The following is a 26,987-nucleotide window of genomic DNA, read 5'->3' as shown; positions in this document are numbered from 1 at the left end:
GCAGCGACTAATCTGCTTTCTCAGCAATTTTGCTCCTCTTGACACAACGATGTTTACTTGTTTTAACATCTCCCAGGACTCTATTTTGCCCATTGTATGGTCTTTATCCCCCCCTCCACCCCCAAAGGGGCTTTAGCCCAGATTACAGATGGAATTAAGGCCTCGGCTCGGGTGCCCCAATAGACTGATACAGGATCAAGGAGCAGAAAGTAACAAAATAACTGGAAGAAGGGGGAGGTGCTGTTACTTTAGGGAGTGGAGGCTGCATTGTCCCATGAAGCAGAGCCAGTGCTGCAGGCTGAAAAGCTGGCCTTCAGTGCTTTGTGTCCAGTTCTGATTAGACCGTTAGGGAGGAGGAGGAGGAGAGAGGGCTGGGAACATGTGGGTCTTTAGTGGCTGAATGGGCCTCATTGGATGCTGCTGTCTGAGTGAGAAGCGGGCTTTCTCTTGTTGGGCAGGGAAGATGGACGGGGCTTATTGGCCCTCAATTATGGAATATATATTCATTAGATTTATTGATTATGATTTATTTGTGTGTGCCTTTATGTCTTCTCAGGACCCCCAAGAAGGCTCACAAAAATTTTCAAGAAATTTAAAATATTAAGGCACAATATGCTGTCCTCTATCAGTTAATCCAGATGTTTTCATCTTTTTATAGGAGAGGGGGAGAGAGACTTGTTTATTGATTTCATTGTTCAGGCAGGTCATTGTAGGAGAAGATATTCCTTTTGGTACTGTAGACCAAAATTTGTTTTGTGCATCAAAGATCAGAGATACCTGAATTAGGACCTGAAGCCAGTTAGCAACTGTGTTTTGAACTGTCTCAAAGCGCTGCCTCACAAAGAGAATGTCGCAGTAGTCAGATCTGGACGCTACCAGGTTAGGCATTCTGGGACCAGAGATCAGTTTTTTGCAGAAATTGCCACAGCTCACAAACCAGCCTAAACTTAAAGAACAGACCTCTGCTGTTTTTGCAGGGACTGAAAGGCATCCCAGATCACATCACACATGCTCCTTCAGGACTTTTTCCAGGCAGGCTGCACACTTGTTCTCACAACTGCCTAATATCCAATGTGGAGCACCTCCACCTTTCTGGATTAGGTTATGCTTGTCTGTATTGAACAGAGCCTGTAGCTGAAGGGAACGAAGGAGGCCACATGGCTGCCCTGCTAAGAGCACTTCCATGAATGGGGCAGCCCCATTCAGATGTTTCCAGAAGCCTTTGCTGTTTTTCCAATTATGCAATTATCAATTGGGTTATTCTCACAGCTCCAGAAAAACCTAGCAACCTATCTCAGCTTTGAGACTGGGTGTCTTTGACACAGCACTGGATAGTTCTTCAATAGTAAAACTGCTTGATTAAAATCTGGTTCAGATGATGGGAATGTCCTCCAGACTCCCTTTCCCTTCATACAAGGCCAAGGCTTCGGTGTCTTAGCAAACATTCAAGTAATTCCCTTGAATTTGATTTCTTGGCAAGCACAGGAAGATCTCACCACTGAGAAGAATTGGGATGAGGGTGACCTTATCTTTTTAGAACCAACATTAACATGCAAGAGGTTGGTGGAAGAAAATAATTCGTTGGTGTCAACCAGAAGGAAGGGTTTTCTGAATGCATGAACTGTCTCTGGAGAGTGAATTCAAAGGAAAGTTAACCAGTCTTGAAGTAATAGGAAACCTCAGGAATAGACTTCCAAGTTTTGGAAAAAACTGCCCGAAGTGTAGTAAGCTGGGAAATGCTTCTTAGGAACCATATCTCTTGAATCATTTAGAAGCAGATAGAATGGAAACCAAGAGCGGCTTCACACTCTTCATACATGATGGTTGACCAGATTTCACCATGGTCAGTCCTGGTTCTTTGGCATATGCATGGGCCTGATAAATATTTTCAAACATTTGTCATATTCATAGAGTTTCATGTGTTCACATACACATAAATATCTGCCCTAAGAATGGCTGCAGAAGGCTGGATATATTTTTTGTAAAAATAATAATACCTAGCACGTTGCTGAAAATTAATTTCTACTTTTGCTATAATGATTACTCATTTCTCTTCTGTTCTCTGCCTTCCCATATGTTCTAATTAGTACATACAGAGCTAAATAATGGTGAGTTTTTACATTTTCAGAGAAAGAACAGCTGATTCTTCTTTGTATTGATAATACTCTCATGCATTGTGTGATTTCTTGTACTAGCCAAAATCTAATCTGAACTTTCATCAAGTTTGGTTGATCATTTAACTTTTTCATTAAATCTGCACCAAGAGAAAAGCTGTATTTAAACAAAAGCCTGTCATGCACCTTAATTTATTATTTGTTGGGTTCTTGTTTCAGTGGACAGCTGGTCACATGCCTTGGAACAGACTTCCACCGAGGTGCTGGAGTCTTGGATATTTTTTATGAAACGCCTTTCACTTTGCTTACTTGCGGGTATGATACCTACATTCGGTACTGGGATTTAAGGACAAGCACAAGGTTAGTATGTGGATTTACCTGGTTTTCTGAGCTGGTTGAAAAGACTATTGTAAACGGTTTTCTATACTACCTGTGGAAGAACTGGAGAACAAGGGCTTGGTGAGGAGTACTGTAAACCTCCATCTTACAGGATTGTATTTTTCCCCCCTAGGGACTGTGTCAAAAAATGGGAAGAGCCTCACGATAGTGCCCTGTACTGTATAAGGAGCAATGGGAATCACATGATTGCAAGTGGCTCTTCTTATTATGGCGTGGTCCGCCTTTGGGATAAAAGGCAAAGCAGGTGCTTACAGGTAAGGCTCTGGCAAGTATGTTCCCAGAAGTGGGTTGGGAATTGAGGTTTATGGAGGAGCCTCACAAGAACAGTGAGGGATCTTACTTCATCAGATCGCTTCTTGAAGCCCTTGTGGCAAAATGCATGGATAAGGAAGACCTCAGCTCAGATACCTGCTCAGCCATAACCTCTCTAGGCAGCCTTGGGTCAGCCTCACTATTTGTCAGTTTAACGTGCTTCAGCTTGGGAGAGGAACAGGCATGTCACTTTGAGTTCCTTGGAGGAGCAATGGAATAGAAATGCAGCCCCTACAAGCATGGCCCTGTCTTACAGGGCTAGAGCAGCCCTCTGAGCTGGTTCTTAAGCTCCTAGAACAGAGAATTCTTTCTCTGTTGAACTCCATGCAAGCAGGTGCAGCAAGTAATTATTGCTGGGGATCACTTGGAAGTGACAGGGGTCTTCAGGCTCTTAGTCAAATTCCAAAGGCATCCAGATATGTTTCCTTAGTGGTTATTTTTCAAGCTATTGTTCCTGCCTGAAGCTAGTTTGTTCAGAAAGAAGTCAGACAGTTCCCTCTGTCTCCATAGAGTAAGATCCACAGGGGCAGGCTGGCCCCGCTTCTACTTGGTAGTGAATTTTGCTGCCTCAGTTCAGTTGCATTAGCCTCCTGCCACAGTAGCAGTCCCCTTGTAATGACAGCAAGGAGGCAATGCAGCCGAGGTATAGTCCTGTGGGAGCCAGAGGGTTGCTTTTTTCTCACTAGCGGTTAATGCATATCACTTTAAATCTCTTATCTAGAAAAATCTGTCATTACTTTGCAGAGCTTTTCTTTGTCATCACCAATCAGCAGTCCAGTGTACTGCCTACGCTTCAGCACCAACCATCTCTATGCCACCCTGGCATCTGCACTGCATGTCCTTGATTTCACCACCTGACATAGCCAAGGATTGGGGTGGACTGCAGAACTGACCCCCTTTGTGAAGAGCACCAAGAAGGGGGAATGTTTGTGAGACAAGAAGCAGCCTAAATGTCATCCTGAGTGCTGAGGAGAACTCACAGAAGAGTTGATCCGCCTTTTGGATTCAATAAAGGCTAATGTCTCTTTCCAGCTTCTTATTTTGTACATCTTTTGTGTTTTTAAAGGAATTTCTAATGAAAACTTGTTTGGAGATATGCATGCTGGTTTCTGTGTATCCAGTATGGGCTTCTGCTGGCTTTAAGTTCAGACCTACAGGGGTCAAATCTCATGCTGGATTTACATTGGCAGGAAAGTGCTTAACCTGGACATTAAAGCGCCGAAGACTGTGAAATAGCTATTTCCTGCTGCTTTACTCACATACATCCCTTCCCCTTAAATAACCATAGGGCTGTAGGCTTGAAGCCATAGCTAGATGAATTGTACCAGATTTAATCATTGATGTCTGAGTACATACAAGGAGTACTTCATTAAAATTATGCTGTCAGCTCACTGTACTGAATAGATTGTTAAAAGAACGCAAGAAATCTGTTCTGATGAACCTTCCAGTTCAAAATTCATATATGGCTGGTGGTGGGGTTGTATTGATGTCTATGATCACATTGTTTGAACTGCTTATCCACTAATAAAGTATTTCCTCCTACAGCATTGATGCTCATTCACTGGCTCAGCAGCCACCAGTTGCTCTTTTGAGTATGGCTCTCCTATGTGGCACCCACCACACGTTCCTGGAAAGTGGGCAAGGCCATTGCTTGATGGGGCTTATAATTAGCACATGGTTCTCTGTTTTGAAACAGAAGCATGCTGGAAAATCCATCAGCTTTGAGTTCCCCTGAGCTGCAGGCCTCATGCTATAGATCAGGGGTCTGCAACCTATGGCTCTCCAGATGTTCATGGATTACAATTCCCATCAGCCCCTGCCAGCATGGCCAATACAGGGCAAACAAGATAGAGAAAATTCATCAGCTGAGAGTATTTAGTGAACCCCCCCCCTGAAAAATCAAAAGGAACTCTGCCACATATCAAATACTTGGCTATTATCTCTGAAACAACTCGAAATGTTCTTGAGGGAGAGAGGAGACGGAATAATCTTGAGCCTGGAAACACTGCTGATCTAAACATGGCTTTTGGCTACCAAGAAGCCCACCGAACACACTTATAATGAGGCTGGCACTTCAGATGCTGGCTTCACACCTTGGCTTGGTGCCAGGAAGCGGCTGAGGAGAGTTAACCATTTTTGATGAATTCCTCTTTCCAAGTACACGGATCTAAGATCACCCATTTATCCTCAGATTATTTAATTGCCAGTCAATATATTTATTTGTAAAGAAAAGTAGCAAAATATATACACGTAGGACGTTTTGCAGCTATTGGGTCTTGCACTCTCCCTCTCCAGTATTAGCTGCCTGGATCTTTTCAAGCTCCTTTTGTAGTTCCTTCTCTGCAGCCAGAATCTCTGGTGGTTTCTGATACTGTGGAAGAGAAATGACTTGAATCTATCACAGCCTAAATGCAACTGCCATTAACTCAGCAAACGATTTTTACTAAGGGGTGTTAAACACGGTGTGCATATGTGTGGAGATGTAAGGCTGCCCAGAAATATACCTATACTTCTCTTCATGTTTCTTAAAACCACCTGAGATTTCATCACAAACTGAGTAGATACCTCAGATCTATCCTGTCTAATATTCATTATCAGTTTTTGTCTTTGGAAATTTGCTTTACTTTTAATCCTGGTTAGATTAGTATTCTTTGAAGCACCTCATGACAAACTACACTTCAACTCAGATTTAATGTCCATCAACACCTTCATAAATTCAAATGGTTTCTGTACTAAACAGCACATCTGAAGGAGGGAATACGTTTTAAATGGTGGTTACTGGTGGTCAGAAGAAAATATATTTAGTTCCTGAGGTATTATTCCTTGACCTCTGACGCAGACACATGAATAATACTTTTCCCTTGCTATATGCCTGCTACCCCACTTTTACTAATGAACTGGTGCCAAAAAGGAAGGCTAAAATAAGTTTTGTGTTTGGCTGGAAAAACAGTTGTCAGGAGGTTGGATGCTAAAATATCAGCCTTACTGATACTTACTGTGATAATCAGTGTATTGCTGGCATGTGTGAAGCTCACAGCAGTGCAGTCCAAAGGCAGCTGGAATCTGTCTAGGTCAGGAATAGAGAACTTCTTGTAATACCTGAAGGCAAACATAGGAGAGAATGTGAGGGTAAGGCAAATTTTTACTATTCTGCCAGTCTTCAGCAATGACAACAATTTAAATACACTGGAACCTTGGTTATCGTTGCTGTTGGTTTTCGTCAGGTTTTTTCAATGAAAAGTTGCCTCGGTTTTCGTCGGTGTCGTGCACTAATTTTGCAATGAAAACTGGCGACCCCTCTGCTCCTTTGCTTGCCAATGAGAGCCTCAGCTTCCCGGACGAATTGCTGACGAAAACCAAGGTTCCGCTGTATTTACTTCCTTCTGTGTGTGTGTGTATAAAGTGCTGTAAAGTCACAGCTGACTTAAAGCAACCCCATAGTTTTTTCAAGGCAAGAGACATTCGCAGCACGTTTGCCGTTGTCTGCCTCTGCATGGGTTGACAGAGTTCTGAAAAAAACTGACTGGCCCAAGGTCACCCAGCAGGCTTCATGTGGAGGAATGAATAATTGAACCTAGTTCTCCAGATTAGAGTCCACTGCTCCTAACCACTACACCACTGGCTCTCATTATTTCCTTGCACAACCTGAATTATATTTTTACATACAGAGGATGATAAATGTACATTTTATTCATTTCATCTCAGGCAAGCAAAGATTAATGTTTGAGTACCTCCCAAATATGATTGTCAAATGTTGGGTACATGGCAAAGACAGCGAACTGAACAGAAAAGTTGGGCAGCAAGAGAACCCTTTGAGCTGGAATGTCAGCTTATTCCTTTATCTTTGCTTCACTGGTGTGTGTACGTTTCCTAAACACCCTTGCCATCTATAAACCATAAGCAACTTTTGTTTTATTCCATCTTGCAATATTGTTTCCATTTGGTCCCTCTGATTTTTCTGTATGAACTTTTCTCATATCAAGATGTTTCTGGTGTGCTGAACAGAACTTCTTTGCTGAGGTCAGGCTTTTCTCTTAAGCCAGTTTTGCTTAGAGGTTGACTGCTTGAACTACTATGAACCCTTTATTGTCCAGGCCTTAACGAGAATGCATACAAAGGCCAAACAGCCCTGGCTGCTTTGCTGGCTTGGGAGGAATGTTACCGCAGGGCTCCGAGCCTTCTGCGTGTATTTGGAAAGGTGGCAGACATGGATAATAATGGTGGTGTCAAAGGTTAAACAGCAAAGATTAGATGAACACAAAGACATGTTAAGGAAGTGTTAACTTCTTACTGATTGAGACAATAAAAAGCAGATCCTATGAGGAGCCCAATGTTTCAAAGAGCCTAGGGAGCCATCCTTGGGAACACCAACTTTGCTTCCCCCTCGCCCCCAGGAAGGTAAAAATACCTGGTCTGGCTTCCAACTAAAATCTGTGAAAGATCAAAGGAAAAAAAAGATCTGCTGCTTCCAGTATAACACTAACTGCTACCTCGCCCTGCAATAATTGATTCTGCTGCGGCCAAGAAAGTTTTGCCTGTTTAGAAAAGTTTGGTTTAATGGATTTGTTTTACTGTAAAAGGGCTGGAGCAAATCCCACTTGAGTAGCCCTTTGCTGTGGCTGGAGGGGAAAACAATGAATGCCTTAAAGTGGGTGGCAGCATTCTCTTTTTGGAGGACTCTTAGGGCAACTGTTTTCTGGCTGGACCTCTGTGCCTTTAATAGCTGCAAAGTAGATGTTCAGTGTTTTCTCATATCACATCTCCATGCCAAGAACAGAATTATCTATTGAGTTGTCTGTCACAAAGTTATGAAAAGCTTCATCTTCACTGAAAAAAATGCATCTTTGGTCTCTTCAGTGCAAGAAAGGAACTATTACTTAACAAGAACTTCTATGGATTGCAAGTCTGTATTTGTTGTAAACAAAAGCCTGGTTTCAAAAAAAGTACCGAGTAGAATAATTGTAAGGAAGACCAAAACTAGCTTGACACTATTTCTGTCCCTTGCTGTAAAAATTTATACCATTAGTCCAATGGTCAGGCGCTTTTGGAACAAATTCAGTTACTTTTACTTTCTTGCCTCCAAGATAGATTTTAAAAATTAAGATAGATCATAACATTGTAATGTACAACAATAACCACAGCATAGCCAGGTGACTTATAAACTAAAAAGAGAATCCAGCAATACAAAATTGATAAGCAGCTGTACCCAAAAGCTTTCTGGAAAAAATTGTAGAAAGCTGCAGGGTCTAATTTAGCCTAGTGGGGCTTCATAGGGATTAAAATATTTTCTTAAGAACGTGCAAGATCAGAACAAGGATCCAACTAGCCCCACATTCTGTTTCCAATAGGGAGAGCAAGACACATTAGGAAAGCTTGCATACATGGAATGAAGGTGATGCCCCCATCATCAATCTCTCACCAACTGATATTCAAAGATAATGTGGAGGTTTTAGCTTTCATGCCAAACATATTGAAAAACCTACCCTCCATGAATTTATCTAATCCCATTTTAAGGCTACGGCCATATTGTATGGCAGCAAATTCCACACATTATGTGAGGAAATACTTTTCTGAGCATTCTGAACCTACTTTTTGAACCATTCCTTTAACCTAAAATGGCAGTATGTGATTCTGCAGAAAGGTTAGGAGACTCATCAGTTATTCAAATCAACAAGTACTGCAGCGTCAAGAAGAAACAGGGCATCAGGAACCTGCAGATAACCAGAGAACCAGGACACTGCTAGAGAGCCCAAAGAGTTAATCTGTTCCAGCCCATCAATGTGAAGAAAGACTCTGATCGCTCCTGGCGACATCCTTGGTCTTTCTCTGGTCCTCATTAATAGTAATCCTTATCCTTGTCTTTTTGCTCTCAGAACAACTTTAAATTACTGTATGTGATAGCTGGTTAAACAAAAATTAGGAGCTCTTTGTTAACAGCACCACCTCGAGGTAATTATTGGGGCAGCACAAAAACAGGTAAGGCATCAGAAAGGCAAAACAATGGATCGTTCCCAAGTTTCTGTGTTCTTTATCAAAAATTAGGAGAAGGGGCAGAATTGAATTGGCTTCAGTTACACTATCAGGAAGGTAGAGTTCTACAATAAAGAAAGCAGACTGTTGCTTCCAGTCCTCAGGACTCATCTGAGCTGGCAGTCTGTACCAGCTCCATCCTACCCTCAGTTAACTCAGCCCACTGTGCTTACTAACTTCTTGTTTGTTGTGCGAATAACACAGCAGTGCTGATCCTTCTCCACTGAAACCCTGTAGACGTCCTTAGGATATGGCAAGTTCCGAATCCGCCACTGGAAGGCATTCTTGGTATCTTTTCGCATAAAGATGGGCTACAGAAAAAGGACAGGCAGGTTAGCCTCTTGCTGCTCAAAGGGAATGAACAGTAATCTAAGCTTCCCTTGAGATGGGACACCTGGGGATCTCTACCTTTGTATAGTTACACGGTTAGTCCTTTTCCTTAGATCCAAACAGCAATATTAAAGTTTGAGCCCCAATGGGCCACAACGGTGTGCTTATTTATTGGTTGCAAACAGCATGAATGTGGGATGGTTTCCACTCTTGGTGCTCTGCCATAATTTCAAAGATCTAGGGCCTCTTCCGGATGCATAAATTATAGAGTCTGACAAGAGGTCAACTTGTACGAGACAAGAAATCCCACCCACTCCACTCTACTAGCACAGTTGGGCTACATACACAATGCCATCTTGAAACTTATGTTTCACCTCTAAAAATATCACCTTAGAAACTTCCCATGATAAAACCACTCTGAGATATCACGGAGATATTACAGTGATATACATAGAAGTATGGTATACATACATTGGCACTACTCTCCATTATGAGCTCCCGATCCAGGATTCCCATTGCAGGCAGGGTTGGCTCTCCCACCTCGACCTGCCAACTGCCATAAGCCCCCAGAGTATTTTTCTCTCTCCATTTCCTCACTGCAGAGGATGAAAGCAAGGGGGGGAGGGGGAGGCTTTAAGTGGATTTTCAGCAAAAGCCAACTCTATCTACTGGAGTTCTTTTGATGCTTTAAGGCTAGAGATTCTACTTGAGCAGGAATTTTGAAATCTAGACAAAATCATCTGATGAAGGACTCAGACAAAGCACAAGCACCTGGCAGAAGACGACCCTTGCCTTGGAGAATATATACACCATTCCCATGATACAAACTATTAATTTCATCCTAATATTAAGGATAATTCTACTGTGTCTTCCAAACTTGAGATATTGCTGTTTTAGGAAAACAGTACAATAAGTCACACTACTTTTCTCGCATGATGTAGAAATGGAGATATTTCCTGTAAGGCTTCATAGACTGGGCAGAAAGTGTCATGCACCTGCTGAGAAGACATCTTTTGAAGGAAGAGCGTAAACAATGTATTATTCTTACATTATGTGATATGATTACTGCAATTTTTACGGTAAAGGTATTGATATTTTAGCACTTCTAAACCACCTTCATTTTAAAAAAGGTGGGTTATAACAGGTCAAATAAAATGTATATTTGGATGGAGATCTGTGTTTGCCATTAACATCAAATCCCTGCAAACCTGTGTTATGCACAATGATGACAAAATGCTAAATTGCTACTGTTGCTCAACCTCCTGCCCTGTGTTACACATAAGCGAGGCTTATGTGTTACACATAAGCGAGGCTCCCCTGGTCACTATCTGTTTTCTAAACAAATAAACTGGCTTACAAAGCAGCTGGTTGGTCTTCATGTCATACTCCTCAGCCATCTCCTTTCCATTGTCAAACAAGTAATGGATTTTTCGCTTGCCTAAGCAGAACAGAAGGTGGGTGAGTGCAGAAAAAGACATTTTTGGTGGGGGGGGGGGAATCCCACCCATACCACCATAAATACAACCACATGCCCCGGTCGCGGCTACTCGAGGTTTAGGTGGAGGCTGCAGAGGTCTGGCTAAGAGGTAACCTGCGGCTTTCGCATAGCAATGATTTATCTCTCCCCGCTCTTCAGACAGTTCTATCCCGTGCATTTCTAGTAAATTTCCACCGAATGCAATTTATGTCTTCCAAGGAAGCCCAATAGGCTTCTGCAGAAGTCAGTCCCATGTTAGGAACAAGATCCACCAGACCACGGCCACACAGCCCGGAAAACCCACCACAATCAGCCCCATGTGTTCAACGGATCTTGGTTCCAGGTAAGCACAAGGTAGGATTCCAAGTTGAGGGTGCAAAATCAGGGCGGCTGCACTGCCCCCTCCTCACACATCGACGCCTCCTCTATTTGCAAGGGCAGCCGCCTCCCCCGTTACCCGCACACTCTTGGTGACCGGCTTTTCGCTGTCCCAGGAAAGCCCTCCCCGCCCCCTTTGCAGGGTCTACTCCTGCAGGTCCCGATCCCAATTACCGTCCCCGAGTAAGGCGGTCTTGCGCGCCGAGCGCAACTGCGCCAACCAGTTGGCCTCAGCCATACCGCAGAGGGAAGCATCTCCAGGGAAACCTGCCTCCACTTCCGCTCCCTTTGACCTCGCCCGGAAGAGAATGCCGGACGCCAACTCTTCCTCTCCCCCATCCCTCCCTCGGTAAGTGAGAGACAATGAGACTGGGTTCCTGCGGGCTCTTATCGTGCAGGTTTCCCTCCTTGGGTGTTTCAGCGGTTCCCTACTCTCTTGTTGCAACGGCTGGCAGAGGCACTGTGGTGGTGCAGGAGTCTCCTCCCGGCTTCTCTGCAATGCTCACAATGGTCAGTTGGTCCTTTCCCCGAAAGCAGGCCCACGGCGTGGCATTGGCTGGGAAACTGGCTGAAAAGAACCAGGGATTGAGCCACGCGCGCAGGAGAATGAACGGGATGGAAGAAAGGATAACAGTTATTTGGGGCTGTCTCAGTAAAGGAAGCCTTCGTTTGCAAGACCTGAGCAAGGCTGTTTGTCGATACGGTTTTGAAGGTCGTACATTTATGGGGTCGCCGTAAATTAGAAGCGTTAGCCCTTAAAACACATACGTTTCGGACTGGTGAATTCTAGCTTTGAATGTTTCTTTGCATTAAAAAATGCCGAGCAAGGGGCAGATTAACGCACACACACACACCCCTTCCGCTTGCTGCTTTGATTTTGTTGTTTGCAAAGAGGTTTGTAGAGGAACAAATCAAAACGTGATTCTCCACCTGCAGTTTGAAGTGGTGCAGTGCATTCTGCTATCCCATCCGGTCCTGAGTGTGTAAACCAGGCCTATGGTGCTACCAACCAGTTTCTCTGAGTCTGCCCTCGCACAACCAAGACCTGGGAGTAGGGAGAAGGCTTCCAGGTCAGAGGCTCTGGTATTAGGAGCCCAGCGCCTTACAAGAACGATGAGACGGAAAAGACATTCGGTGAATAATGCAATAATATTGGCTTACACAGTTAAAGAACAATGGAAAAAATGGTATAATACATACAAGAGCCTGAATTCCAGAAATCACATAAATCACAGATCCAGTGGATTTCACAAAACAATGAGTTAAAGATGGTATAATACATCTAATGAACAATGCAACATGAAAATGGAGGGGAAGAGCTAAGATTTTTGCACCTAATTTAAGTGGCCACAGTATCACTTCATCACTTTTACAGAAAGTTCCCTCTGGCACACCATTGTTTACCAGGTCCTTCTTCCCTTTATGAAAATGCAATTCTGGCCAGTTCTGTTGTTAAGAGGCAGATAGCACACATTTCAGAAAGTTTGCACTTAGGGCTGCTGTACTTTGTCCTACACAGAACTACGGTGTATGTGAAAACTGTTGTGACTGTGCCATTCGGCCATTCGACTGTGCCATTCTAATATATATATTAGAGAGAGAGAGAGAGGGCAAACAAGCCACCATGATATAGTGGTTAAACTATTGGGAAATCCAGCTTCAAATCCCCACTGCCATGGAAGCTTGCTGGGTGACCTTGGGCCAGTCACACTCTCTCACCCTAACCTACCTTACAGAGTTGTATTGGGGATAAAATGAAGGCGAAGAGAATGATGTAAGCTCATTGGGGAGAAAGGCGGGATAGAAATAAAGTAAATAAATAGATGTATATAACTCTAGCCATTTAAATTACAGATTACATCTGTATCTGGAGTGAAGAGAAGGGCTTTCCTCTCTGGCTTCTTGTTCCCAGCATGAAGCACTGAGCAAGTCAAGGCAGAGTGAGATTGCCAGTGTGCCCAGAGGAGAAAAGGGAGTAATATCTTCACAAGCCCTGGTGACCAGTTTGCTCACAGTTTAGCCATCTTCCAGTCCCTGTTTGAAAGTGAGGATCACTTGCCTTCTACAGGGCAATGACCTTCTCCCTTTCCTGGAACATGGGACTGATGCATCATTGAGGAATGGTGCTCAGAAGAGCTGCAGATGGCATGCCAAAGAGCCATATGTGGTTCCTGAGTCACTGAGTATTGGTGATGTAGGGTTAATTTATTTTTCTTCTTCTTTTCAGCCACCATTGTTGTTGGAATGTTCAATGACATCAAACCCCATTTTCCTATGATAACACCCCTGTTAATGTAAATGAAAAATGAAGAATCATACCAACTGATCTTTGGATCTACTACATTTTAAGCTTAATGTGTTGGATCTCAGATTGGAGCCCCCCCCCCCCCCCAAAAAAAAAAAAAAAGATTTTAATCTGCTGCAGAATGTATGTAGCACCCTCTAAACACTTGGCTGAACTGGATTTGCAGCAGTTACCCATTCTGCTGGCTGGTTGTTTGCCTTTGGAGTTGATCGTAAACTGAGACCATTGCAGTATGAAGTTATCCCATTCATGTAGACATGCTGTAGCCTTCCAATTAATTATTTTCTACTTCTGACTTTTAAGCTGCCAATAGTGCTTTATGATAGACTTGTAGTCATGAGTCACAAAGTGACTGGATTTTCAGCGATGAAAATTCCTTTAGCATACATATATAATCTTAGTAACCAAACTTAATGATTTTCCCCAGTGAGCCTGCTTACTCTGCTTTGGGAGAGAGAGATCCGTGCTTATGGAGCTTCAAGGAATTGTCAAAGCTTTCCCTAAACGGAAGAAAATCACAGATGGTTCACAGAAGGCAGGCCCTGCAAAAGTCTTGAAAGGAGAAGAAATCAGAAATGTTAATTGTAAGTCCTCTGTTTTCTTGTCCTGCTTTGGCCTGGAGCTTACGTTATGTGAGAACCTGCCCCTGCTGTGTCATAGATTAATGTGGACAAATAATTCGCTTTGGAAGAAGCTACTTAACATCTGAAGAGGGCACTAACATATTGGTTATGGCCCAAAGTGCAGTTAGCCTCCTATATATTGGCTCCTGTATATATATGTTGATTATGGATTCAAACTGCCAGATTCACACAAGGCATGAAAACAGTCTTTTCTTCAATAAGTCTTTTTCTCTCTGGCTTTCCTCAGCAGGGTGGTTGGAGCCTGTCACAGCATATGTAGTGCAAGCAGGAATGGGCCAGGCCAGGGCTGAGATCTTCCGCAAGCAGATCGTTCATAATGGGGGTCATGTTTGCAGCCATCTTTCATCAGATGTAACTCATGTTATATTAGATGAAGGCATGGATTGCGACAGGGCCTTCCGACTCCTCAAACTAGCCAAGTTACCTCCCGGACTGCAACTGGTGAAGGCTTCCTGGCTGAGTTCATGTGTTGCTGAGCAGAAGATGTTGAGCACGACTGGCTATAGTCTCTTCATCCCAGACAGGTAGGAGTCCTTCCTGTATACCTTCTCCTTTCCAAGTTGTAAATAGAAATTGAATTCTTCTCTTGGGAATGCACGGAACAAAGTTGTCTTGTGCCTCACTGACAGGAGTTGTTTTGCTTTTGTGTCATTTGTGAAAAAGTTTGGTGCCTGAAAAACCCTCCAAAAACAGATGTATAAAATACAATGCCATCATCTATGATGATACTTTTATCCAAAATCTAATGGGTCAGTGAAATATAGTTACGTTATTCAATCATATCTGCAATTGAATATATTTTTTACTTGCAGCGAACAGTGTGTCAGATTCATAAGAAGAAACCATAACTTGGGTTATTGCAAGGCAGAACCCACAATAATGAAAAGTTCATAAACTTTCAGATGGCTGTATGTTACAGTTTTGGTGCATTGACAGCGCTGTATGCATAAAGGAAGCTAGGGTGGGTTAGCATTGCTAGCAGCATGCAGGGGTTGACATCCAGCCACATAGATAGTGCACAAACTCCCTATTTTTCTGCTTTCCTGGGCCTTTGGATGTCTTCGGATCCAGTGACTGAGTTATGCTGTATATTGTTTCCTGGCAGGTATCTGGATGTGGCAGACCTTTCGAAGAGGCAACCACAGGTTCTGGATGAGGAGAAGATCCAGCCCCAAATGGTTTGTGCAGTCCTGGAACTAAAGGCTGAACCACAGACGGAGCTCACCTCTTCTTGCAGTGCAGCCAATTCCACAGGACAGTGGGGAGCTGAAAGGGTAGGCCTTTATACGCTAGTCAGTGGCCATCCAACATTTGTGTTTTGAAATATTTTTATAGGTTAGGCCAAAGATTTCCTAATAAACCAACGTCAGGCTTCAGCTAGAGCAGCTAGAGCAGTTCTCAACCTGTGGGTCACGACCCCTTTGGGGGTCGAATGACCCTTTCACAGGGGTCGCCTAGGACTCTCTGCATCAGTGTTCTCCATCTGTAAAATGGATAAATGTCAGGGTTGGGGGTCACCACAACATGAGGACCTATATTAAAGGGTCACGACATTAGGAAGGCTGAGAACCACTAAGCTAGAGTAAGGGGATGCTCTCAGAGCTTGGGTCTGATGATTACAAACTCAACTGATTTACTGGACAGACACAGGCACTTTTTTTCTTCTGAATGGGATGATTGAAATGAGCTCTGGGTGTCCTTGTAGAAGGTGGATCTTACCCTGGTAACTTTTTGGTGGGCCTTCCCCTGAAAGCCCATCATATGAATTATTCTGGGTGTGGATCTTTGTCAAGCTTGGTTGTGTCTACCTAAATTTCAAGGATTATAGGAAATTGTCTAAGGAATATTTAGCAAGCTGTTTTTGTGCTTAAGATGCATGGCCTGTTGTTTGGGTTTGTCAGTCTACTGAGGCAGTCCTCTTAACAACCTAATATCAGTCTCTTTCCATTATGGTCTAAGAGACCTATATATTAATTTTGCTGATTTTAATACAACATTAAAATCAGTTAATAGACTCATATGATTGTGGTATATAACTGCTACATAACTAAAGTGTAAACCATTTGGACTAGACCTTAAGGAGTATGGTCTCCCTTGGCTTCCTAACTACTATTGCATCCTTTACGTTCCCTTGCTAATGGGATAGCCTGTTTGTTCACTATGGAATGTTGTTGCCCTCTAGTGGCTGCAGGATGCAGAAGATGGAGGCTTCTTCTGTGGTTGCCACTGCTAGCTGGAACATCATGCCTCATGAATTTTCATGTGCGTGCTCAACTTCATTAACTAACAGCAGCCACAGCCAAGGGCCAGTTGTGTTTCCCTGCTTTATTTATTTATTTTGAACATTTATATGTGCTGCCTCTCCACAAACCTGCTTAAAGCAGCTTATTATTCATGAAAATGCTTGTTATAATTGAGGGAAGAAAATGGGAATGTGCACATGTTAGCTTGGCTGATGTTAATTGCCTTTCCCTGTGGTTGTACCTAAGTATTGGTATGGCTCTTTTAGGACCGAACACTTCCTATCCTTTAGTTTCCTCCACCTTTGAGCATTGTGAGCCGATTGCAATGACCGTTTTTAATTGCTTTCTGTGTTGTGTCTCTCTAAAGAGGGCCTCCGTTGATGAGGGAAGTGAGGGGGAAGACCCTGACATCACTCAAGGAGAGCTGGAGGCATTGAGGTCAGGCCGAGACCTGAAGGTTTCTTCTGGAGACTCTTCAGTAGGACTTCCCTCTGGCAAGTGGGTTTGTGCTCAGTCTTCTGAACATAAGAAGACTAATCAGAATCAATGCATTACAGAGAAGCTGGAGGCACTGGCAAAAGCCTACTCAGTCCAGGGGGACAAATGGCGAGCTCTGGGTTACTCCAAAGCCATTAATGCACTCAAGAGCTACCCCAAGCCAGTCTCTTCCTACCAGGTAACTGGGATAAGAGCAAGGGCTAAATGATTTTTTTTTCATGTAGAATTCTACTTTTCTTTCATTTGCTATTGTTGTGCAGTACAAAAGGAGTAGCCGCTGAGTTTGTGGCGTAGCTGGCTTCTTTCTGTCCTGCATCACATGAGTATATCCAAGTTGCACTTTGCATTTGTAGCAACGGGCTAGGAGTTATGTTACACTGCAAGAGTAAAGAAGCATATGGCCTGCCCCCGGTTGCTCACCGCTGCTGGTCAGTTACTGCTTTGTCTGTTGAAATATAAAAATGTTGAATGTTTTGCAGTCATTGGAAATGTTTTTGCTTTCTGGGGGAAAATGGAGTGGTGAAGAAAAATTGGAATATATGAAGTATTTTTTCAAATCTATATTTATTTTACTGCTATAAAATATGCAAAATATAACCTAGTTAAAATATAAAAGTAGTATTTGGCACGTTTATGAACTTTAAAAGTACAAATGCCTTAATTTTGTGCAACCAAAATTGCTGATATACCCGCTGCTGAAAAGGGGGAGCTGCACAGTGCTGCATACCATGCTACCTTAGCACATGTACCTTAGTTTTTGTCATCTGAGAGGCAGGAAAAACTGAAAGTTGAAAATAGAAATCACAGATTTTGTAATAAGCAGAAAAAGGTACAATTTGAACAAAAAAATCCTCACAGTGCAATCCTAAGGGGTGTGTGTAAAGGGGCTTAGGGAGCAGACTGACCTTTATATTGGCATATCTCAGAAATATGCCACCTGAAGGAGCACGTGCCCCAGTGCAGGACCCCAGGGCCACTGAGCTGCTCTCAGGTGCCAGTGCAATTCCGCAGTAGCTGCATACTAGCGCAATTCATCCTCAGGACTCTGCACTGCTGTCATGGGCGGATGGTGGGCTGTGGCCAGTGTTAGTCTGTTCCTTAATCCATGTCAGTCTGGGGACAACCCCTGATAGAAGCACAAAGGTGCGTCTGCAGAAACATGACAGGCAGGATGTCGTCGTGTCCGCCCCCCCCCCCCCTTCGGCGCTCTTAGTATTCCACACAGAATTTCAAATTTTCCTTGGGAAGAACTGAAAATTTGTCCCTAGGCAAAAACAGGCTTTTCCTGATTTTTTTTCCAGACCTTTACTTCTCCCTGAGAAACAATTTTGTGCTATGCCATATCCTACGGTTTTAAAATTAAAACTGCTGGAATTTTACCCGCACCCCAACTACCAAAAAAATACAGAGAAGCCTTGAGACGGCTTTACTGGGAAGATAAAAGGTCTATTGCCAGAGGGGGAATAAAACAAGTGCATTTTACCTGTGTGGGTTCTGTGATCTCTAAATGCCCATTCAGGAACAAGGCTCCTGTAGGGGCCTGGGGACACAGCAGCACCTGTAAAGGACTCGCTTATTTGGAAACTGAAACTTAATAAGCTAAAAACAAGTTAGATTTTTCTCGTGGATCAGGATTTCAGCCTTCCTTCTGGACAACATTTTTTTGTTTTCCAGGAAGCCTGTCAGATCCCTGGGATTGGGAAGCAGATGGCAGAGAAGATCGTGGAGATTCTGGAAAGTGGGCACTTACGCAAGCTGGATCACATAAATGAGAGCGTGTCAGTACTGGAAATATTTTCCAACATCTGGGGAGCAGGAGTCAAGACGGCTCAGCTTTGGTACCAGTGGGTAATTTTCTCTCAACAATAACAGGCACTACTACAGTTTTTTCACTTGTTTTATTTATTTATTTATACCTTGGCCTACGCCAAAGTCTCAGGGCAACTTGTATAATAGGGTTAAAAGTCCCCTTAAAACATACAAACATACTTAAAGGGAGCAGGCCCTGTCAGAGGTCCCTGACCATCTGCACATAAACACAACATGTTGTTTGCCTGTCATATACTTGTTACCCATATTTTGGGACCAAGGTTAGGCCTCTTCTAGGAACTGTATGGGAATTGGCATTTTACCTGTGATGGTTGTCTTGCTAGGAAGAGTGGAGATTTGCAGTTTAGTGGATTAAGCCACAAATCTTCCTCGTGTCCATCTTTGCTATCATTCAGATTGAAAGTGAGGTGAGGCTGGGAAGTCTTAGAGTGCTCAAAACAAATTCCTTTTAAGAAAATCTGCTGCATGATGTATTTGCAAAGTTGGGCTGGGATTTGTAGTGGGATTTATGATCAGAAACAGTAATAATGAACCATCCATGATAATGTTACAACATCAACATTTACTTATGTATTAAAAACAGTTCCATGATGTTTTTTTCACCTAAATAGGGTCCCCAGGGCAACAAACATCAAAATTGAAACAACGTTTAGAATGCGAGTATGTATAAAACATTTAAACAACTCAATAAAACATAAATGCACATAACACCACAACTAGGGAAAGAGCCATTAACAGTTAGTGGGGGAATGCCAAACAAAACACCCACTAGCAGAAGACCATGACAAAGAGAGAGAGATGAATCTCCCTGTGGAGGGAGGTAAAAGTTTTGGTAACATGACCGATAATTGTTGGGTAAGTTCATGTGGGGATACTTGGTCCTTATTCGCATCAGTCTTTATTTCTTTGCAATCGGTAGCGACATTGTGTCACTGTTGAGTCTCCTAAATATTGCAGAACTGTGTGATTAATTTTTTTGCCTTTCTTCCCTAGGAACACTGTCTCCATTTTTTGTTGGCTTTTATTAGTTGTTGGTATTGCCTTAGTTTGACAGTGTCTCAAAGATGGGGAGTAACTCACAGACCTCTGTCAGGGCTATAAGTGGCCTGTAAACAGTGCACTGAAGATATGGTGATGAAATAAGGAAGGCTGTTATGATTCCTTACTCCCAGCCTTACAAGGCAATGCTCAGGTCTATATAGAAGCAAACAGCATCTTGTGGAGGAGGAATTATTATAGGCATGCTTCCTTTGTCTGAATGTCCCATGTTCTTTGGGCAGGGTTTTCGCAGTCTGGATGACATTCGCACGAAGGCCTCTCTCACTAGCCAACAAGCCATTGGCTTGAAGCACTACAATGACTTTTTGGGACGCATGACACGGGAAGAAGCTGCAGAAATTGAGCAGACTGTGAGTACCTCTTTTGCATAGGACGACTTTGAACAGGATCACGTGATCATATTGTCATTGTTGAGTGGGGCTTGATTCACATATATCTTTATGTTGATGACTTGGAGACATTAACTTTCCTAATGTCTTCTACTTTCCAGTTTGGTAAACCCCCCAAAAAAACTGTCTTCTGGGTTTTTTAAGTGACGGGATGACTTTTGCATGGAAATTGTTTGCCTGTTTGGCCTGCATTTCTGTTCTCGAACAGCTTTGGGCAGTGGGTGTGTGCACATCTGCTCTGTACCTTTGGAGGCATAGAGGCTGTGTGAAATGGAAAGGATGGATCAGGCCAGCTTCTTGAAATAGGAGCTTGAGTATTTGGCATAGGGCTTGGACCAATTCTTGTCTTGCACCTAATCATCCTGGCTGTTAGGTATTGCCCTCACTGCTGCAGGGTACTCTGCCTCTAAGCCTGGAACCTCTACTCTTTACCAAAGGCAGGATAATTCTTACCAAGGCAGGATAATTTCCTAATGTTACGAGAGTGAACAAGAGGAACTAAGATCTCCATGAGCCCCCAGTTTCATAGTGACTACAAGAGATCATTTCCCTACGGAAGCCACTATGGCAGCATTCGTCAGGAACGACAACTGTTGGAACATGCTGGATCCTGCAGCTTAGTGTTTTTACATGGGCAGTAGTTAAAGTGAAGTTCCTTATGGCTAAATTTCCTGTTAGACGAAAGGAGAAAGCTACGCCCTCTTCTTCTTCTTCCTCTCAGCTAATGACTTTCAGCATTCTTTTCTATGCAGACTTGTAACATTCTTTTGAACTAGCCCAAAACTTGCTTTATTTCAGCCATGTTTCCCTTTCCTAATCTTGCGGTGGTAAACTAGCAGCTCTTCCCCCAGTCTTCGTAAACCCTTGACTTGTTACGCCCTATTAAGGGATTTTCAGATGTAGTTTAAACATGATTCTGGCAAGTGAGATGTTACCTATATGATCTTTCACACGTTCAGCATTTTGTCCACCCTGGACTCCCAGATGTTTTGTGAGCATCTTTAGCACCACCGAGGTCCATAAAGTGGGCAGTCATGGCATACTGGCTTGCTAATGGTGCACACACCATAGGACAGTTTAAATGAGATGACTGAGCACGTAGATAAGTTCTTCCTGTTTAAAACCAGACACAGAGGGCCTCATGGGAAGGCAGTACCTCAGGAGCATCTTGTGAATTCCTGTAGTGAATCTCATCAATGGGCTGTAATACTAGGACTCAGGGGCACCACTGAGTGCTGGGGAAGTAGGTTCAGGGCAGGCAAAAGCATCTGTATCCAATGAACAATTAAACTGGGGTTCCCTGCCCGTGGAAGTACTGATGGCCAAAAGCATCGATCGTTTTAAAAAGACAGTACCATCTAGAAGATGTTTTCCAATTGCTGCTAATCATGGTGAGTAAAAGGAGCAAACCAGTGCTGGGACCCAGCCTCAGAGGAAGGCTCTGTCTGTTGACCCCGCAGGACAGCTGGTTGGCCATTGCACAAAACATGACGCTGGACTGGATAGACCACTGGTCTGATGTAGCTGGCTATATTTATGCTCTTTTGTTCAGGTCGGAGAGTATAGGTTTTGCAAGCACTGTCCCTTTTCCTTCTCTTTGAGGATTCAGCTGGGATTGAGCCCTGGCCTCATAGAAGACGTTTTGGCGAATAATAAAGATGTTTGCACTGCAAGACTGTTGTAAACCACCCTGGGCCTTCCAGGGAAGGGCACTAAATAAATCTAATAATAAATAAATAAAATGAAGATGCAAGCTTTGGACCTAGACCACAGGGGGCTTTCCCCTTTGCTCCACCTGTCTACCAGAATTACCATGGCAGTGCTGGGCAGCATGATCCTGTCATTCAGTCACAGTGCTTGCTCCTGAAGAATACGTAGTTGCCAGGCTGGGCATTGCCCAGGATTAAATTTCTTTGGAGAGCTTTGGCCCTTGGGAATTGACCTATTGTGGGTTTGATGGGATTACCTATCTCTTTATCCCCCCCTCCCCCTCAGAGAGGAGTGAATGAGAGGATTAGCTGCTGTCTGTGGAGTTCCAAGGTGGTGGGATGCACCAGTGTGGTGGCTGGCTTGCTTTCAAGAAAACCTCATTGATGATGTAAAGCAGGCAGAGGGAAGATATCTGCATTAGAAAAGCCATGAGGCTATTCCAAATGTCGTGGGGCGAAGGTTAATGGGTTTATCCCTCACTAATGAAGGATGATCCTGGACACCGACAAGGGGCACTTGGCATCTCCCCCCCAACCCCCCATTTTATCTGCTATGTTCTGAACTGGCAATCATGTCTCTGTTTAATAAGATGGATGATTGGCAGCTGCTGGTGTGATTGGCATCCTAATACCCATAATCCTGTGTACTGAGATCACCTTCCAATGTCTCCTTGATGAAGCCATCAGAGCTGTGTCGATAAAGGGAATCTACTGGACGTGGTGGTGATGGTGGCCCCTCTGTTAGGAGCGCAAAGCTTGAGAGTGCCAGCACTTTGCCTGCTCTAGATGGTGTCCACTGCTCTGAAGCTCTAGAACTTCCCATTGGCAGGGCTGCTGAAAAGCCCTGCAGAAAGATAGGGTCAAAGTCATCCAGGTTGTCATTTTGGCCTGCCTAGGTGACTTTGAAACTGAGGTGTGATCCCTATACCACACACATCTTGCTTCTGCTCTTGTTTTCTTATCCTGTGTAATAACAGCTGCAAAATTCTTCTTGTCTCTTGTTCACCTGTTTCTTCTATGACTGCTTGTTATAATTTTGGCAGAACACGTTGGAATTTGCTTGTTCAGCTATACAGCCAGGACAGGGGCGGAGCGAGGGGGAATTGCGCCTGGGGTACGTGTGCACCCTGCGCCCCTGCCACGCCCCTGCCCCGAAATGCCCCTTCCTTGTTTCCACAGGGGCGCGTGCCCGGTGTGTCATGCCACCCATCCCCTTGGCGCTATACCACTGAGCCAGGATAACATACCTTATTTGGAAGGACTTTTGATATCGGGCTGCAAGACAGGAAAATAACATAGTTGAAGAGTTTTTTGATTCCGAGGTTTCAGCATACTGAAATTTTTTGTTTTGAAAGGAAAATTGAGGTATATCCCTTACAGTTTTGAAGATATCCTTGTGAGCTTTGGGGAAAATTGTGGTGACTACCTTGAAATCAGAGTGAGACTCAACAGAGTTTTCTGTGGTCCAGGAGCAAAGATCTGGGGCAGTGTCTCAGCCTTACCCCATGTCTTGCAAAAGTAAAATAAATGATTCAGAATAAGAAATTAAGTATACTTTTAATGGATTTGAATAATGTATGCATGAATTCAGCTTTCTTGCCATGGGATTTGGATTATGGTGGCACAAATTATTGTTGTTGCTTGCCTGGAAGGCCAGATAGCTGAATCCTAAGTAGGCTGCTTCCAGGGTGTAAACTTTTTCTGTGACTGCGGAAGCTATTTTCCAGAGTCTTGTGCTGTGTCCTGTAGACCACTATCTTGAGATTGGACAAGGCAGGACCACCAGTACTGAACAGTAATGAAGCTGAATAAGTAGAAATGTGTCCTGGTAAATCCTCTAATCTCTCTTATTTTCCTGGAGGTCAGAGAAACTGCCCAGTCTGTCGTGCCTGGACTGGTGTGCATGGCCTGTGGCTCATTCCGACGGGGCAAGCCCACCTGTGGCGATGTGGATGTGTTAGTGACCCACCCAGATGGGCACTCTCATCAAGGAGTATTCAACAAGCTGCTTGACAGTCTCCGGAGAACTGGTACGGGGAGATATCTGCTCGGGCTGTAAAATGGTTAGAAGAATTGGGATGTGCTGCCACATTCTCCTGTACCCAAGAGTCCCTTTGAAATAGCAAGGATACGAATCCAGATCTGCCATTGGTGCTGCCGTGTTGAGTTGTTCTGATCACTAATTGTAGTGCTGCTACAGTAATGAACAGTACTGACATTTCATTAGGTGGAGAGACCTTTTTCCCCCTTTTGTAGGCAGCTGGAACAGATATGTAGCTATTGGTATGGCAGTTCACGATGAAGTGCTATATGATCATATACAGAGCAGCTTTATATGGTTTGCCATAATTTTAATAGTATATTTTATTCCTTTTTGGGAATTTTTCTGTTTAGGGATGTTCAGTGTCATCTGTTTTTCGTCTCTATCATTCTATTAACATGAGACCCACTGTGACCAGAAAATGACTTGGTTAGCTTCCTTGTCTCTCTGTGCTGAGACCACATAGGCAACTGAGCTGTCTCTCCATCTAGTCATTTAAAAATTGCCCATCTCCTAGGTATTGGCCTAGAGAGGTCCCCAAAGGGACAAGGATGCTAGTAACTCTGACAGTGTAGTTTTGGGTGCCATGTAGGACACCATGAACCGTCATGACATTGTATCTCCCAGGATCATGTCAGAAATGACTCTGGTCAGGCAAAGCCCAGTACTAGTGCTAGCAAGCAAGGAACCCTGGCACAAGTTTACTTGTAGAGAAGGGTTATAGCTCTTTGTCGTCATCCAGGCAACCGGTAATCTCCTCTGTGATTCATGCCTTTCTTCTTAGGGTTTCTCACAGATGACTTGGTGAGTCAAGAGGACAATGGCAACCAGAAGAAGTACCTGGGAGTCTGCCGTCTTCCAGGCCCAGGCCGTTGCCACCGACGTCTTGACATCATTGTGGTGCCCTACAGTGAGTTTGCTTGTGCCCTGCTGTACTTCACAGGATCGGCCCACTTCAACCGCTCCATGCGGGCCCTGGCCAAGACGAGGGGCATGAGTCTGTCTGAGCACGGCCTCAGCCGTGGCGTGGTGCGAGGACCTGGTGGCCTCAAAGTAGCGCCTGGCGTTATTCTGCCTACTCTCACTGAGAAGGACGTGTTCGTGCATTTGGGACTGCCTTACCGGAAACCACACGAGAGGGACTGGTGATGGAAGGAAGTGGGGGGCTTCCTCATCTGTTCTCTGCAAATTCTTATATGTGCTGAAGCCAAACAATGGACCCTTCTCTGGGAAAAGTCCAGGGTTCTGAGTGTATTTAACTAGCTTTGATAGATTGTACTGAGGGAGGTCACTAATGTCAGTCTCATAGACTGGTATGCAAATGAATGAAACAAAGATTGCAAAGTATTTTGCACACTTGACAACGCTATTTAAAGGGTCTAGTAGGAAAAAGGGAGGAGCACATAGATTTTAAATAATATATTAGCAGAAGTGTTGTCGTTATTGTGAAGGCTGCTAGGATCTCCTACTAAGAGAGCTTTCCTTTTGAAGCATGCTCCCCTTAGGACTTGTTGTCAACATATTTCCTTCTTTTTTTTAGCTGGAGACTATATTCTGCCACAATCAAATGGAGTTTTAAAGAACTCCGACAACTGAAGACTGGCCAGATGGTAATATTGTTCCACTATTGGTGTAGATACGTTCATTTGCATAATATTTACTGGCCATAGAAACTGATATCATACTAGGATTTGGAACAGTTTTATCACTACCTCCATGAGGAGGGTAAAAACAGATTGCTGTATGGAGTGAAAACACTCCATACACTCTGCAACTGGGCAGATCAAGTCAAAGTAATTAGGAAGATGCTTTCTTAGTGCTAAGAAGAATTAGCAGTGGGAGATGTTGGGAGATTCTGCTTCTCTGGCTTTTAAAAGGAGGCTGGATGAGCATCCTTCAGGAATGCTTTAGAATAGGCTAAAAGAGAAGCATTCTGTGCTCAGGTGAACAATATTCTACACAATATTATAATTGTTTAAATTAGCACCCCCAGCCTGGATTGCCCAGACTAGCCCAGTCTCAGCATATCTTGGAAGGTGAACAGGTTTGGCCGTGGTTTTTACTTGGATAGGAAATCACCAAGAAAGTCCAGGGCTGCAATGCAGAGACAGGCCATGGCAAATCACCTCTGAACATCCCTTGCCTTGAAAACCCTATTCAGGTCCCTGAAGTCAGCTGTGACTTGATGGCACTTTCTAACTCTGATTAAATTAGCAGGGCTCAGCTTCATACCCTGAACCACCAGAAATGCTGCTCAGACATGTCCTTGCACTACTGAGAATGTCCTATGTTATGGACATATGTTTGGATTCACTAGATAACCCTTGTAGTATCTCCCAGTTCCGGCTTTCTGGGGACTGTCCTTTGATCATTGAGAGTGCTACACTGGTTGCCTCTTGTATCTGGGCATTTTAAGGATTGTTCCAATGCTTTCCTCTACAAACATGAGAAATAGTTGTTGTTGTTTTTTAAAAAAGCAATGAGAACTGGAATTCTGAGGGGTGGGGGGTGAGGGATACAACTCTCTGATTCCTGATCAAAAGCTGGAGAAAGTGACAGTGAGCTCTGTCTTCTTCTCCCACAACAAGCTCTTGGTGTCACCCATGGTTAGAAGTAGCTTCAGGGCAGACAAAAAAAGTATGTCTTCACGCAATATGTGTCATTAATCTATGCAATTTGCTATCATAAGATCTACGGATGGCCCCTGACTTTTAAAGGTGAGAGGGAATTGGATTTGTGGAGGGTCAGTCTTGCAATGTGATGGCTAAATGGAGGGCAATTGCCTTCTGGTCCTGTGTGTGGCCTTCCCAGGGCAATCAGGTGGGCCACTAGTGAGAAAAAGGGTAGGCAGAACCTCGATCCAGTGGAGCTGTTCTTATATTCTTAAGTCTCTAGGCTTCCCTGAATGTGTCATAACTCTCCAGTGTATCACTAGTGATCCTTTATACTAACTATAGTTGGAAACAAATAGTGCTATGGGTTCTGAAAAGCAATAAAAAATCTCTTTCCATGTTTTTGTGTCCTGTAATGAATGATATTTTTTCTTTGGGATAATGATGTAGTTGGAATGACATTCTAAATCAGTACAGGTGTTTAATGTGAGCACTGACTGGCTACTAGCTGCATATTCCTTTCCCTGCTCCCCTTCTCCCAGATTTTTGGAAAGCATTGAATGAAAGATTTAAGAGCAGAACTTCAGGAGGAAAACCTGACAAAAGGAATACAACCC

At 43.6% G+C, this 26,987-nt stretch overlaps 3 protein-coding genes across 10 annotated transcripts in view; 2 read left to right on the top strand and 1 right to left on the bottom strand.

The window, feature by feature from the left end:
• FBXW4 (F-box and WD repeat domain containing 4) overlaps nucleotides 1-4,367 on the top strand; it is a 73,179-nt gene extending 68,812 nt beyond the window's left edge. For both annotated transcript variants that reach the window (XM_048506639.1, XM_048506638.1), the window contains 3 exons: nucleotides 2,334-2,474; nucleotides 2,626-2,767; nucleotides 3,570-4,367. In XM_048506639.1, coding sequence (XP_048362596.1) covers nucleotides 2,334-2,474; nucleotides 2,626-2,767; nucleotides 3,570-3,683 — 397 coding nt within the window. In that variant the 3' untranslated portion in view covers nucleotides 3,684-4,367. The remainder of the gene's footprint in view (nucleotides 1-2,333; nucleotides 2,475-2,625; nucleotides 2,768-3,569) is intronic.
• Nucleotides 4,368-5,020: 653 nt separating this feature from the next.
• Nucleotides 5,021-11,347, bottom strand: DPCD (deleted in primary ciliary dyskinesia homolog (mouse)). Of its 3 annotated transcripts, none has more exons than XM_048506643.1 (6): nucleotides 11,215-11,347; nucleotides 10,543-10,623; nucleotides 9,657-9,781; nucleotides 9,033-9,166; nucleotides 5,822-5,924; nucleotides 5,021-5,196 (listed from the first exon to the last, which is right to left on the bottom strand). In XM_048506643.1, the coding sequence occupies exons 1-6, from the start codon at nucleotides 11,276-11,278 to the stop codon at nucleotides 5,092-5,094; spliced, it is 612 nt and encodes a 203-aa protein (XP_048362600.1). In that variant the 5' UTR covers nucleotides 11,279-11,347; the 3' UTR covers nucleotides 5,021-5,091. The 3 variants fall into 3 exon arrangements, with proteins under 3 accessions (XP_048362600.1, XP_048362599.1, XP_048362598.1); XM_048506642.1 differs by lacking the exon at nucleotides 11,215-11,347 and adding an exon at nucleotides 10,967-11,184; XM_048506641.1 differs by lacking the exon at nucleotides 10,543-10,623 and having other exon boundaries at nucleotides 11,215-11,331.
• On the top strand, nucleotides 11,337-26,771 carry POLL (DNA polymerase lambda). 5 transcript variants are annotated; one of them, XM_048506634.1, is made up of 9 exons: nucleotides 11,337-11,389; nucleotides 13,773-13,929; nucleotides 14,216-14,513; nucleotides 15,095-15,263; nucleotides 16,600-16,908; nucleotides 18,405-18,578; nucleotides 19,841-19,969; nucleotides 23,579-23,747; nucleotides 24,543-26,771. In XM_048506634.1, the coding sequence occupies exons 2-9, from the start codon at nucleotides 13,815-13,817 to the stop codon at nucleotides 24,905-24,907; spliced, it is 1,728 nt and encodes a 575-aa protein (XP_048362591.1). In that variant the 5' UTR covers nucleotides 11,337-11,389; nucleotides 13,773-13,814; the 3' UTR covers nucleotides 24,908-26,771. The 5 variants fall into 5 exon arrangements, with proteins under 5 accessions (XP_048362591.1, XP_048362594.1, XP_048362593.1 ...); XM_048506636.1 differs by lacking the exon at nucleotides 11,337-11,389 and adding an exon at nucleotides 13,268-13,334 and having other exon boundaries at nucleotides 14,360-14,513; XM_048506635.1 differs by lacking the exon at nucleotides 11,337-11,389 and adding an exon at nucleotides 13,268-13,334 and having other exon boundaries at nucleotides 14,219-14,513.
• The last annotated feature ends 216 nt before the right edge of the window (nucleotides 26,772-26,987 follow it).

This window comes from Sphaerodactylus townsendi, linkage group LG08, assembly GCF_021028975.2.
Source record: "Sphaerodactylus townsendi isolate TG3544 linkage group LG08, MPM_Stown_v2.3, whole genome shotgun sequence".
Lineage (NCBI taxonomy): Eukaryota > Metazoa > Chordata > Lepidosauria > Squamata > Sphaerodactylidae > Sphaerodactylus > Sphaerodactylus townsendi.
Note: the sequence above shows the minus strand (reverse complement) of the source record. Positions and strands in the feature narration are given on the sequence as shown.